The sequence below is a fragment of the Colias philodice genome, chromosome 11 (assembly GCF_061535455.1).
Source record: "Colias philodice isolate Cphi_HAF_F1 chromosome 11, ilColPhil1 Martin Lab GWU primary, whole genome shotgun sequence".
Taxonomy (NCBI): Eukaryota; Metazoa; Arthropoda; class Insecta; order Lepidoptera; family Pieridae; genus Colias; species Colias philodice.
In genome coordinates, this window is record NC_143096.1 from 5,961,031 (window position 1) to 5,976,510 (window position 15,480).

General features: G+C 31.8%; 1 protein-coding gene and 1 long non-coding RNA gene across 2 annotated transcripts in view; one reads left to right on the forward strand and one right to left on the reverse strand.

Moving 5' to 3' along the window:
* Positions 1–15,480, forward strand: part of LOC149484606 (uncharacterized) — a 172,417-nt gene that overhangs the window by 67,227 nt on the left and 89,710 nt on the right. The window lies entirely within an intron of this gene.
* LOC149484611 (glutamine synthetase 2, cytoplasmic-like) lies at positions 208–14,435 on the reverse strand. The gene is made up of 7 exons (XM_089700805.1): positions 14,048–14,435; positions 11,492–11,653; positions 9,122–9,335; positions 8,095–8,167; positions 7,085–7,269; positions 6,433–6,572; positions 208–380 (listed from the first exon to the last, which is right to left on the reverse strand). Exons 1-7 carry the CDS (start codon positions 14,211–14,213, stop codon positions 232–234), a joined length of 1,089 nt encoding a protein of 362 aa, XP_089556931.1. The 5' UTR covers positions 14,214–14,435; the 3' UTR covers positions 208–231.

Sequence of the window (15,480 nt, forward strand, 5' to 3'; positions counted from 1 at the left end):
ATTACGATTTATAAACTGTTTGTTACTCTAATCTTTAATCCATTCCTTAGCCTCTCTAAATTGGTGAAAATCTATCTAGTATTAAGTCTTCAATTACTTGCTTTATCTTAAATAATTATTACTACGAAGTACGAAGAAAGAAATACATCTGGGATTTTCATAAGAATTTAATGACAGAAGACAAGACAAAAAGACAAGTATCAAAAACAGAACATAAAAAACAAACAATATTCATTCATCAAATATGCAAGTACGCAGCATAATAGAGATGATACGGTAGGGGTCAGCGTTGGCTGCGGGACGACGGTCCTCCAAGTAACCCCTCTTATCTTCAGACACTTGGCGAGGTATCCTTACGCAGCAACTACGGTTTGCTACACCTATAAAAGAATGAAAGAAAATATTTATTGCCACATGTTAACTTAACAACAACTTACATTACTTAATAAAAAAAATAGAATAATTTACATGGCAATCGGGGCAGACTCAGCCATGCTGTCGGGCTTTAACACCTAATGTTCAGGTGATGTTCAGCGCTGATTTTCAGTCTGCCGGTAAGTTTAAGAGGAATAACCTTTCTTAGTCAGACAGAATCTCATATATTGAAGGTCTATGAACTGAGAGAATATTGCATTGGTTTCAATTATAGAACACAAAAAATAAAATTAAAATTGATTAGCAGGCATTATACGACAAAGTAATAAATGTTGTCGACGAATAATTGATTGAATGAGCGTGAACAATTCGTAAGTTGATTAAATTTAATTTATTACTAGGTTTTCGCTTTCGGGTAATAAAGCTTTTTAATAATTTTGATGAGCTTAAGCATTTTAATTTTCTGAATACACTAGTGCCAGATGCCTGTCCTAATGTTCGTAAAGAATATAAAATGAAGACACAACGAATTATAGAACCTGTATAAATTTTAAATGAAGAAGAAATTGTTACACACTTTTAATATTGTTTTAGAAAAAACTAATTTGTTAACACCAAGGAAATATATTAGAACCAATGCATTACATGCGTCATTTCCTTATACGGTTATGAGGTGAAAGGATAATAAAAACCGCATGTGTGTAACCTATTGAACCGGTATAAACTATTCGACATAACAACCCTTCACGTAGAGTACATACATATACGAGATTATTAACAAATCAGTATTTATATGAAAACATGCAAATGAATATTATGGATATTCTACCTATAGATTGTCATGCAAATATATTATTTTGAACGACAAAGAACGACCGTTATTGAAATAACATCACAGAAGTTCCTTATAAATAATTTCTAGAAGAACTCATTACAAGAAGTTTCAATTTGTAACTCAAACAAAATTGCAGTTTCTGTTCGTTGCACTTACCCTAATGCTGAAAGAAATCGCTTACTGGAAACGTGATTTATCAAAGCAACAATATAAAAGCTGTGTTTAAACTTCCACCCTAAAAAGTAGGATTTAAAGCTTTGTGAGCTACATTATTGTATAAACTTTCTAGTTTTTTACTGCTTTATAGCAATAAAGAAAGAGTGTTTTATTATGGTCTAAGATCCGAACATAAGGCGAAATTCAACGGCGTGATAATAGAATGAGACCAATTTTATAATTAATTTAGTCTATTATAAAATGTATTAAAAATGGGTTGACTGGGAAAATCCTGGACAGGACATTTTTAATGAATTAAAATTTTTTTATTTATTGAAGTAAAACTTCTTTAGGCGGCGACTAGGGAGTAACTCAGATTTTTTTTCTGACGGAAGTAACGCTGTGTAGTTTCCGCCATTTAAAAATAATAATTCTGATTGGTTGTAAGTATATGTCATATACTACACGCTTCTTGACTTATACGCCAGCTAGTGGCAAATATCATAATCAATTAGGATTATTTATTTTCAAATTTTCAAACGGATCAATTGTGAATAGCAAAGTGAATGAAAAATTCAACAGTTTTAAAAACATTATTTTAAATTGCAAAATTTTTTGAAAATCTCTAAATATACTTGTTTATTTATTACTTTTAAAATAAGTAAATTAAAAATAAAAATAAACATGTTGCGGATTATAATCAATCTATTTTAAATATTGCTGAAGACAAAGTAGTATCCATAGCAACAGATATGTATATAGGTTGTCATTCAGTTGAACAAGAAGCATATGTACGCCAACAATTTCATAAAATGTCAGTTATTGATACAGGAGGATCGCCTTATGAAATCATATTAGTTCTTAACAAATTTTACATTATTACAACCAATATTGATGTATCTGATGGCTTAGCCAACGGTTGTGTTGGAAAGTTAGTGTATATTGAACGTGATGACAGTGATAACATCATACGCTTATGGCTTGAGTTTCCTGGTAAGATATGAGAGAAAATTAGGAAAAAAGCTGCCCATCATATTCAAACTCTAAACATTAGTAGAACAGCAGTCCCAATTTTACGAAGATCGTCATCTGTACCAATGAATAGAAATAAGACAATATTTGCAAAGAGAAATCACTTTCCATTAGTATCTGCTTGTGCGCTTACAATACATAAGTCTCAAGGTGGTACTTTTGATCAAATCGTTTATGAATACAATAAAAGTCACAGTCAGCAGCTGTTATATGTAGCATTATCACGAGTAACTGATATAAATGGATTGTTCATTGTCTCAAACACCGATGACAACAAATTTTATCATGGAAGAAAGCGTCCAGGGGGAAGAGTTGATTACAGTGTGAATTTGAAAGACTTTCAAATTCTCGCCTAATAACACAACAGGAAGAATTATATAACCTTGTAAATGAGAGTAACATTACACTATTTTCCTTCAACTGCCAAAGTTTACGTGCTCATGTTTCTGATCTGAATGATAAAGTATTAAAAAGGTCCACATTGCTGTTATTTTCCGAAACTTGGATGAAAAATGACGAACAAATTCTTATTGAAAATTTTTATTGCGTTACCCAATACAAACGACCCAACTCAACTGCTGGTGGAGTAGCTGTATATCATTCATCTACAGATACACTGAACAATGTAACACCAATTCAAAATATTTCACCAACTATATTATCACAAATTTCCGATGAGGTTTCACAAATTGGTGACATCGCCTTGGTTCGATGTGTTAATACGAATGACCAACCTGTGATTATCGTTGTTATTTATATTTCTACAAATACTAGCCTGACAAATATCATAAAATTTATTCATCAGCAATTACTTCACTTCACAATTGAAGGTTCTCGACTTTTAAATAGTAATAATCATGAATTACCGATGATTCTAACTGGAGATTTTAATGTTAATTTTCGCTCTCAGGAATCTCAGCCGTTAATTGATTTTTTAGAAGAAAAATTTGATTTATCTATGAATACTTCTCGACTTCATTCAACAACGCGTTTCGGTACAACGATAGATGCTGTATTTTCAAGAAAAGTAGCAAATTTAGAGAGTAAAATTTATGTTTCACATTATAGTTACCACAAACCTATAATTTCGTACGTAAGAAATTATGATGACATTCAATTACCTGTTTCGAATGAATAATATTAATATAACATTTAAATAATCTTTGTAAAGCACATGAATAATAAATATAATTAAATTATAATATAATATTTATTTATTTAAGTTAATATTTAATCATTTCAGTGATATATGTCGTCAACGCCAAAGAATGTTTTACTTCAATCGCGCGTAAAGGTTACACGCACACACTTTTTTTTTTATATAAAAATTTTATAATTGGTTTAAAATCTTAAAGTAATCTTTGATACAGCTGTTTTGATCCACAAATACGTATTCATATTATTTTTTAATTAATTGCAGTATCAAGATAATAAAAAAAAAAAATAGACATAAAGTATGAAACCTACAGAATGTGCAGTCATAGTCGTTTTCTAATATTTACCGGGACAAACGGATAGGTTGGCAGGTATAAACAGGTATGTCGGTACCAGTTACTTTCACTTGATAGGATGATGAAAAAAAAAATTATGTCAGCACTGTTTTATTACAAAATTGTTTTATTATCTCGAAACTGCAATTAATAAAAAATAAAAAAAAATATAATATGAATACGTATTTGTGGATCAAAACAGCTGTATCAAAGATTACTTTAAGATTTTAAACCAATTATAAAATTTTTATATAAAAAAAAAGTGTGTGCGTGTAACCTTTACGCGCGATTGAAGTAAAACTTCTTTGGCGTTGACGACATATATCACTGAAATGATTAAATATTAACTTAAATAAATAAATATTATATTATAATTTAATTATATTTATTATTCATGTGCTTTACAAAGATTATTTAAATGTTATATTAATATTATTCATTCGAAACAGGTAATTGAATGTCATCATAATTTCTTACGTACGAAATTATAGGTTTGTGGTAACTATAATGTGAAACATAAATTTTACTCTCTAAATTTGCTACTTTTCTTGAAAATACAGCATCTATCGTTGTACCGAAACGCGTTGTTGAATGAAGTCGAGAAGTATTCATAGATAAATCAAATTTTTCTTCTAAAAAATCAATTAACGGCTGAGATTCCTGAGAGCGAAAATTAACATTAAAATCTCCAGTTAGAATCATCGGTAATTCATGATTATTACTATTTAAAAGTCGAGAACCTTCAATTGTGAAGTGAAGTAATTGCTGATGAATAAATTTTATGATATTTGTCAGGCTAGTATTTGTAGAAATATAAATAACAACGATAATCACAGGTTGGTCATTCGTATTAACACATCGAACCAAGGCGATGTCACCAATTTGTGAAACCTCATCGGAAATTTGTGATAATATAGTTGGTGAAATATTTTGAATTGGTGTTACATTGTTCAGTGTATCTGTAGATGAATGATATACAGCTACTCCACCAGCAGTTGAGTTGGGTCGTTTGTATTGGGTAACGCAATAAAAATTTTCAATAAGAATTTGTTCGTCATTTTTCATCCAAGTTTCGGAAAATAACAGCAATGTGGACCTTTTTAATACTTTATCATTCAGATCAGAAACATGAGCACGTAAACTTTGGCAGTTGAAGGAAAATAGTGTAATGTTACTCTCATTTACAAGGTTATATAATTCTTCCTGTTGTGTTATTAGGCGAGAATTTGAAAGTCTTTCAAATTCACACTGTAATCAACTATTCCCCCTGGACGCTTTCTTCCATGATAAAATTTGTTGTCATCGGTGTTTGAGACAATGAACAATCCATTTATATCAGTTACTCGTGATAATGCTACATATAACAGCTGCTGACTGTGACTTTTATTGTATTCATAAACGATTTGATCAAAAGTACCACCTTGAGACTTATGTATTGTAAGCGCACAAGCAGATACTAATGGAAAGTGATTTCTCTTTGCAAATATTGTCTTATTTCTATTCATTGGTACAGATGACGATCTTCGTAAAATTGGGACTGCTGTTCTACTAATGTTTAGAGTTTGAATATGATGGGCAGCTTTTTTCCTAATTTTCTCTCATATCTTACCAGGAAACTCAAGCCATAAGCGTATGATGTTATCACTGTCATCACGTTCAATATACACTAACTTTCCAACACAACCGTTGGCTAAGCCATCAGATACATCAATATTGGTTGTAATAATGTAAAATTTGTTAAGAACTAATATGATTTCATAAGGCGATCCTCCTGTATCAATAACTGACATTTTATGAAATTGTTGGCGTACATATGCTTCTTGTTCAACTGAATGACAACCTATATACATATCTGTTGCTATGGATACTACTTTGTCTTCAGCAATATTTAAAATAGATTGATTATAATCCGCAACATGTTTATTTTTATTTTTAATTTACTTATTTTAAAAGTAATAAATAAACAAGTATATTTAGAGATTTTCAAAAAATTTTGCAATTTAAAATAATGTTTTTAAAACTGTTGAATTTTTCATTCACTTTGCTATTCACAATTGATCCGTTTGAAAATTTGAAAATAAATAATCCTAATTGATTATGATATTTGCCACTAGCTGGCGTATAAGTCAAGAAGCGTGTAGTATATGACATATACTTACAACCAATCAGAATTATTATTTTTAAATGGCGGAAACTACACAGCGTTACTTCCGTCAGAAAAAAAATCTGAGTTACTCCCTAGTCGCCGCCTAAAGAAGTTTTACTTCAATAAATAAAAAAATTTTAATTCATTAAAAATGTCCTGTCCAGGATTTTCCCAGTCAACCCATTTTTAATACATTTTTTAATAGACTAAATTAATTATAAAATTGGTCTCATTCTATTATCACGCCGTTGAATTTCGCCTTATGTTCGGATCATAGACCATTAGTGCAAATCATACCTCTGAGTATGATTGATTCGGCATTAAACCAAAATCATATAATATGTAAATTAACATTCTCACATTAATGTATGCAACTAATTACCTAAAATTATACTAACCTGCGGTAAAGTCTCGAATGTTCGGCATGCCATTTTTTCCGGTGAGTCGCCTCGCGTTGTCCGCTCCGTTGTTAGCGTCATACTCGTTGATGTGGGCACCGTGCCGCCGAGCCAGCTTGTCAATCGCCCTCTCTATAACCCTACAGGGAAAAAAATATAGTCCAATGTAATAGTGGGTAAGGAGCAAATGCATTATAAATTCATCTATGTATTTGATTGACTTCTTTTAGGGTCAAGTAGGTTTTTTTTCTCGTCTCAACCAGGAATTGAATCCAGAATCACTTGGTTCTATGCTCACACTTCAACTACTAAAGGAAGGATTCGGTCTACAGGGAGATATTACATAAAATTAATATTTTAAAGCTTTCACTGTGGTGAAGAGCAAATTAACTTCGCGGAAACGAGGCTTTTTAATCAAGGGTTATTTCAATGAGAACATTTCTTATTTGAGAACGTGACACTAATAACCGATGTAAATCTGGATTTCGAAGTAATAAACGTTTGCTTTATTAAAGCTTACAAGCTATGTAAAATAATATGAATTACGATCTAATATTAACATACTTGAACACAAAAGCTAAATACGTAAATTGAGAGAAAAATACGAGGTCATACAGCACTACTAAATCTGAATACATAGAGCTTTATTTACAAAATCCCGTCCTCTTCTCTCATATCCTTGGATGAGAAATATACGAAAGTGCCATTGCCGGGCCAATCTTGAATAGGTTGGGGCTCGAATGTTGCGACGGTGCCGTATTCCTCAGCAAGCCGAGCGAGAATGTATCTAGCCATCCAAAGGTCATCCGCAGCTCTTAATCCGGGACTGGGTCCAACCTAATAATAACATTCATTGGAGTCTATTGTGCGATACGCTGAGAAAATCTTAAAGAATATAGCTTTGGGAGAGAAATTGCTTAATATTCCGACGATATTTCGTATTCAGAAAGCACTTCTAAATTACACATTTTACGAGTTCTCACGATGTTTAAATACTATGAATAATTTAGAATTATAAGCTATTAAATCACTGTACAAATTGAAAATACAAATTATTATTTCGTCTCAGACAAATCTTTGACACAATTTTAAATCCGTTTATTGTTGAGGCTCTTGTCCCGACGGGCACATCAGTCTTATCGTACCTAGACAGACAATAATAATTTCAAAAACGTAACAAAAAGGACCCTTTTTTAGAAAAACACTGTGACAATATACTCTTTAGACACTTTTTTATTTATTACATTAGGTCGATTATATATTTTTTTATTCTGTCCCCGTTTTCCACCTTAAAGGAGCCTTTATACAGCTGACTATACTATAATATATAATATATAATCTTATATATATAAAATTCTCGTGTCACAATGTTAGTCTGCATACTCCTCCGAAACGGGTGGACCGATTCTCATGAAATTTTCTGTGCATATCGGGTAAGTCTGAGAATCGGCCAACATCTATTTTTCATATGTACCACGGGCGAAGCCGGGGCGGACCGCTAGTATATATATACAATTATATTATATAGCTGACGATGTGTTCCTTATTCACTGCGAAAGATATTGTCTCATAAAATTTGAGAACTACAAAGCAAGAATCTTCACAAATATCCAATATTAGTATACAAGGAAAATATTTGTTAATTTAATTTTTAATAATTACCTGAAAATTCCATTGCGATGGCGTGGTGCCAGGGTTTATGCCGTTTATATGCACTCCGGCGTAGAGACAACATCTGGTGAAATAAAACATTTTATAGCCCGTCTCTTTCACTAAACAACGAAATTAGACTTAAAAAACTAATATGAGTGACTATAAAATATACTTTCCGTATTAAAACGATAAATATAACATTTAAAGACTCATAAAATATGGAAGTAAAAATCGTTTCGTAAAATTTTACGTTATTTGTATCAGACATAGATATTATTGTTGTTTATGATAGGTATGTTATTATTTAACTGGCAATAATTATGTAGATACTTAGTTAAAAAAATTGATAAAGCTATTAATCAAATAAAAGTTTATTATCATTGTCTCTTTCATCAATGATGAAAACAAGGACAGCGAAATGATGTAAAATTTAAATTCTCAATTATTTGAAGCCTTCTTGTATTCAATCTCAGAGCTCTAATGATTTTAATCAAATTATCAAACTATAAACTAGGTAACTAAGGTTTATTATCCAACATTGGTTATAATTATATTACGGTCTACACAACTTTACGTTACAGTCTAAATTACTATTTTATTACATTGTTATTGAGCCTTTGTAAGGCAAAAGCAATATATTGCTCCATTTATTGTACTGTCCTTTGGTATAAATCGAAACAAAACACCGAATTTCCATTTAATTTATGGACCTATACGAAATTATGCTCTGTTAGAAAAATAGGCCATAAAAGCAAAACAGCTGCTATTATCTCCACACTGTGCTATCTTGGCCTCGGGTGTCCGCTGGGAATGCGACACCGAAGGTTTGATGTAGAATACCGACATTTATTTCCTTGTTTAAATCTTTTGCATACGGTAAGCTACCGAAACATGTCAAAGGGATATTGTAAGGTGAAATATGGATATGTCTTGTCATTGTACAATTATTATAATCAATACGTTTCAACCATGAATAATGTAATCTGAGAATAAATATTTTTATCTACTAGTCATTTATTCTAATTTGTGCAATTACCTATAGAATGCTTCCATAAGATCCCTGGCTACAATTTTATTAGCTCCAATAGCACAATAATATGGACCAGGAGGAGCTGGAAACCCACCAGGCGGCCAACCCAAAGGCCTACCATCCGTAGTAGTCAGGAAAAACTCTTGATTGAAACCAAACCATGGCTCTTCAACGTCCGCTTTTTCAGTTAGTATTACACAGCCTTTGCGGTAGTTTGTTGCTATAAAACAAATATGTAGTTTAATTCAATTTAGGTAGACTCTACATTATCAGAAAAGAAAAGTTTTGTGAAATATTATTATATTATTTACATTGGACCTGAAAATTTAGTGCTTACTAATCTATGTACACTTGTTTAATGTTTATGAAATAAATGAGTTATTTATGAAAGTAGAAAATAACATCTTTTGATGAATAAATACGGTCTGGCCGAATATAGGGACGTTCACATGTTGAACGGTCACCGCCTTTGTGAGTTGTTTTACGAGTCAGCCTTAAATGATCGCCTCAAACAAAACATTGAAAAGGTTTCCTTTCTCGGAAAACAATGTTGAAATATGAAAAGTTACGGGACATTGATGAGTAGAAAAAAAAATGTATTGGCATTACTTTGTAAATCATTGAATATATCTTAATATAGATATTTGAATAAGGAGGCCGACAGAAATCAGTTACGCATTCAAAGACGATAGTTAAATAATAATATAAATCATTGCCAATTCAATACATTCTCCGTTAATCTGGTCTTGAATCAATAGCGCTCAATTAACTCCAAAATTACGCATTAGGTGCTATACTCGCATTAACGATCTTACCTAATGGAAACAACATTTCCTAGCTTATTATTACTTAGCAAATTTACCATTATTGACGCAATATAAACTCAACATGAAATACACAATATAATGTAGTAACGCTATGACAAACACATTGCTTGTAACAACACATTCATCATAAAGAATTCCTGACGAACCGAAACGTAAAATTTCAAAGATTTACTCCTATGACCTGAACCTGAAATCACTGTAGCGTGTAGGTATTAAGTAACCGTAATATTGGAAACCAAAATCTTTTTCAATCCGTTGAGTTGACGATGCAATATTATAATATCTTGTATGTGCAGTCAGCTTGTACTAGATGTACGTTAACTTTCATTTTTCTAGACATGTTTTTAACAATACGTTCATCTCACGTACGTTTTACAAGTTTTCATTAACGTATTCATGCGAGCTTTGTGCATTTGAAATATAATTTAACGCTTAGTATTTAATTAAATAGAGACAGAAAAAGATATGAATATTCATATTATTATTCATAAACATGTTTGAAATCACGACATATTCTTCCGAGCTGAGCCAACTAATCCCTAAATATAAAAATCTTCAGAGCAACTCCGAGTTTCCAAATACAGTTTTATAAGTAAACCAATATTTCGATATAAGTATTTGATGTAACATTCGCGCAACGCTTTCACAGCACATTTTATTATTTTTAATGTGGGCAAAAACTCTACTAAACTACTTTTTGTCGGAACGTATTCTTCACACCATTTCAACAATTTGTGGTTGAAATACATGTGCAATATTATCGTCTGCTTCGATTGCGCTACAAATATGTGCAAAACTGAATTATATTTTATACTGCAGAATGTCGCAGAAGCGGTAAAAGATTCTCGTGTCTCCTGTATACTACAATAAAAGTTAATTATTCATACGCCACCCATGAGCGACGGTTCGGAAATAACAAGAGGTAAGAGTTATCAAGCTATACCAAGTACGTGCCAATGTCGAGAACAGTCGCTAATGTGAAATCGATGCAGCCTATTTCGAATAACTCTTATTACTTATTTTTCAATCCGCAACGTATGACTGAATTTATACCTTTTTTTTTTTTTTTTTTTTATAGTGGGGAAATCTTCCAAAGATACCCACGGCCCCCGGGGAAGGAGCCGTGGGTTATGTCGGATTCTTACCGACTAAAACCCCACTGTGTTCCGTCGAGCCGCTTTAATGATGGGGCCGCGGGTATTTGTTGGAATTCTTCCGTGACCCACTGAATTTATACCTACAGTTTTGGAGAAAAGAGCGTGAAGTGAATACTTATAAATTATAATATTATATTCAAAACTGAATGAGACATGACTTGAATATACGATGTACATAAATTAGTCTCTCGTTTTCATATCAAGTCGGGATATTAAGAACAATAGACACCCGAATTAACAAAAAAAAAAAAAAAAAAAGTTCATAATTCGTTTACACAATGATAATTAACTTTCTTACTTTCCTTAATCCGGTACAAAATTGTTGAAACGTATTACCTCCTACGAGGTTCTTAACTCTTAATGGAACGTTAAATAACCCGAGACTTACTTACCAGTCGGCTGATAATTATGCTGGTAAGTATCCGCTAAGACCAGTATATGGCCGCCCCGGCGAAACGGATCGTGGTAAATAACTTCAGGGAAGATAAACGTGTCTGAGTTATCGGTGCTCGCTTGTGCCGTGTTGCTACCGTCGAAGTACCAAATTGGTAGGTCTGAAGAATAAAGATATTTTATCGTGTAGTTAATGCTAATGTGTTTCATTGATTAATTTTTGGAAGTCTGCGTTCAATAAGCTTATATATAATGTTTACTTTTGTCTAATTGTCCATTGTGTAATTACTTTCATGAAAGTATTGTTGATTACAGCCCAGATAAAATAGGCTATACATTGTACAATGCATGTATCAACTTATCCCTTTAGACTCAACACAATACAGTGTACTCAAACACGTTACATTTATTTTAATATCATAATGGCACAAACAAAGAGTCACTTTATTAATCTTGGTCGTGCGAAAGTGCGTCCATTTATTAAGAGCCCATTATACTGAAAGTTTAGGCATTTTAGGCACTGCGAGATGGCTCGCGCCCGCGTTGCGCAGGAGCCGGCGCGGCATGAACTCCGGTGACCTATGAAGGCGGGCGAATACGCCACAGTATAAATAAATCAGTAGTTCGATTTTATTTGCTATCGTAGGAATGTATTTGATAAATAAATTTACTACTTATCCTATACCATTAAACGAGCAATATTTGCATTTTTATATATTTGTTTGTATATATACAGTGTGGAAGTTTTCGATGTGCCCTGAATGGAAAGTACTTGAAATACAGGGATAGCAAATTTTTCTGAAAGGTAACATTCCTTTTTCAAATTTTACTTTATTATTCAAATCGATAGAAACAATATAAAAGATAATTTATTGTTAATTTCTCGTAAAAATATTTGCTCTTAGAAATAAAAATATCATGGAATCTAACATTTTTATTGTAGAATCAACATCATCTCAACATAAAGAACGCTTCTGGTTTATTGGTCTATTTTATACATACATTTAAAGTTTAAAATTAAACTCTCGTTCTGGATACATTAATTTATTTTCTTCTGAAAATATTGGTAATAATAATTAAAAGTAAAACAAATAAAAAAGGCAAAATAATATGTAATTGAATATAAGTATGTAATAAGTATGTTAGTGTATTCAACCAACTTAAAAAAGTGTGACTATTTTACAACAAGGTAATTTTTAAAACATTTTACAAGGTAATTTTTTTAAATCACTACATAGTATAAAACAAAGTCGGTTTCACTGTCCCTATGTCTCTATGTCCCTTTGTACGCTTAAATCTTTGAAACTACGCAACGGATTTTATAGTTCTTTCGATTCCCGGTCGAAGAAAATGAATTTTTGAAAATCTTTGAATGCAGTTCTATTTCTTTTTAAAAATAAAGGAAATTTGCTATCTCCAGTATTTCTAGTACTTTCACCCAGGGCCCATCGAAAATTTCCACACTGTATTTACAAACAAATATATTAATATGCAAATATTGCTCGTTTAATAGAATAAGAAGTTAATTTATATTTACAACAATAATCCTAGGATAACAAACAAAATCAAACTACTGATTTATTTATACCGTGACGTGCTCGCCGTTTTACTCGCCGCTCGGTTCTAATACGCGAGCGGCGACTACAACGTGGTCGGGAGCAAAACTAGCACAGGTCCTCCTTCGATGACGTCCGGCTGGACTCTGGCGGCACTGACGTGGTGCGCGCGAGTCGCATTTTACGTATTATATTTTATATAGAAAAAAATAAGGGCTAAATTATAAATCTATCCAAAAATTTCCCTGTAAAACCTGATTAGTAAATGAAATGTAAAATTTTCATAAACATAGCGTTCCCCTAATTCTCATAAAACTGATTATGCTTTCAAAATCGATGTTACTTCTGATTTTTTTTTGATCGAGTTAAATGTTTAATATTGTGTTTTTATCCAAAAAAGTCACTAGATCAAACGTTTATCTGTGCTATATATTTTTTTAGGATTTTAAATATGATGATTTATATCCAAAAACCATGATTTAGAAACATACATTTTGAACAAGGGCCCCTTAAGTAAAACCCTTACAAAACCTTTATATTACGCAAGTCATATCGCTCATATTCCCCGACGTGACACCTACTGACTTGGTTACCAATTAAATTGGTTGTTACAAAGTCGCAACATCGCATCAATTAGTTCTAAAGCACTCTAGTTACACCATTATAAGCGGAGGATCAATTTGTAAGGTTGATTTAAAGTTTAAAGCGACACTTTTACGGTAGCGCTTTTGATTTATAGATGTGTTTTTTAGTGGACGTTATAAGCAGATTATCCTTTAAGTTTAGTCATTTTCACTGATTATTCCAACAGGAAATATTATATAATATTATTGTTTATTGATAACTATCAATTATAAAGTTACATTATCAATGTATTACCACGAAAAGAAGATAACAAATTTGCTTTAAATTACCCACAAAACTGTAAAAGCTTCGTGCCAACAAATTGGCAATCGGCGCTAATATTTTATCTTTTGTAGATTCCGAACGGTCTATTACCTTTATGTGTCTTGGGGACAAAATTTAATGTTCTGTCTTTTGATCGCAAATTTATCCCAGTGCCATCGACCCACACATATGCGGCGAGAATATCTTCACACGGCACTTCCAAGTCTTCGTATTTTCGCATGGCGGCTTTGTTCAATGCAATCGGAACGGAATTCATCTTGGAGCCTTTGTTACTGTCTGATATATCTAAAAAATATAAGTTTGTTACAATTGCCTTGTATCAGTTTTTATTTGGATTTTTGGAACCAATGATATTATTATAAGTAAAAAGGTGTAGATATAGCTGTTACCAACGGAACATTCGATCTTCAAAAACGGCACACTAACGCACACACGATTAAACGTCAAAGTAAGATCAACTGATGCAAAATGTGGCTAATTAGCCACATTCGACGTGGAGTGCTAATAACCTATCAACGGAATAAAATGAAATGAATTTATTAGCATGAATAGTGCTGTTTTTAGAAAAAAAATTCACCCGTCGTCACATTTACTACTAATTATAAATTTTACTAGTATTTTAATTTAAATTTAAGACTAATTAACGGCCACTCTCTTATACTTTATGTATGCATTTTTTACACAAGGCTGTTCTCTACTTCCTTATTAACACACCTTTTTGCTTTTAATATCATCAGTTGAAACATACACCAATAAATATTGTACATCATTGAAGTGAAATCTCCGTGTAATAAAGTTGATATCACATAGAATCACATACATCGAGCTTTGATGTATTAGGGTGATCGAAATGTGAAGGTTCCATACAGTAAGTTCGAAATAACGGATATTTTATTATCGCATTCAATGAGGATATTTATGTGTTCAAAAGTTATGATTTAAGGGATAAGCTTTATTTCTCACTTTTGTGTAACGCGACATAAATATTATATTATGCTTTAGAAAATAACACCAATGAATCGCTACTTAATTATATGTAGTGTATATCAGTACTGGTTTTTCTTTATGACAAAATTATTAATATTAAAATGTTTCTTTATTTATGCGCAATTAAAAAATTTTAATTGCGCATAAATAAAGAGCCAGCAATAGAAGAAATAGGCAGAGCACAAATGCTCTACGCATCATTAGGTTCAGGAAATGGAAAACTTGGTCCATTAATTAAGTACATAAGTAGAAAAATAAATATTTTAACGAAGTCAGAAAAAGTAAAAAACAACTCAATTTAACTTTAATTTTTCAACACAAGGGATATTAACGACGCATTATCATTTCTGTGATTCTGTGATTGAGGCACACCTTATATAATATTTACCTACTTTATGTCCAACGATATCGTTTACCATATACGAAGACCGATATTATGTCTGTTTTTTTTAATTACTTTTATAATTAATATTAATTAATCTTCTCACCTTTACAGAAATTTGTAAACACTATTTGATTATTTTCATTTAATATTT

What these genes read in the sequence shown, in the direction of transcription:
- LOC149484611 (XM_089700805.1), bottom strand. Translation starts at nt 14,213, where the DNA reads ATGAATTCCGTTCCGATTGCATTGAACAAAGCCGCCATGCGAAAATAC. An exon ending in CTTATGGAAGCATTCTATAG is followed by an intron (nt 8,168 to 9,121) that starts GTAATTGCACAA and finishes TTATTTCACCAG; the next exon opens with ATGTTGTCTCTACGCCGGAG. An exon ending in CATCGCAATGGAATTTTCAG is followed by an intron (nt 7,270 to 8,094) that starts GTAATTATTAAA and finishes TGTTATTATTAG; the next exon opens with GTTGGACCCAGTCCCGGATT.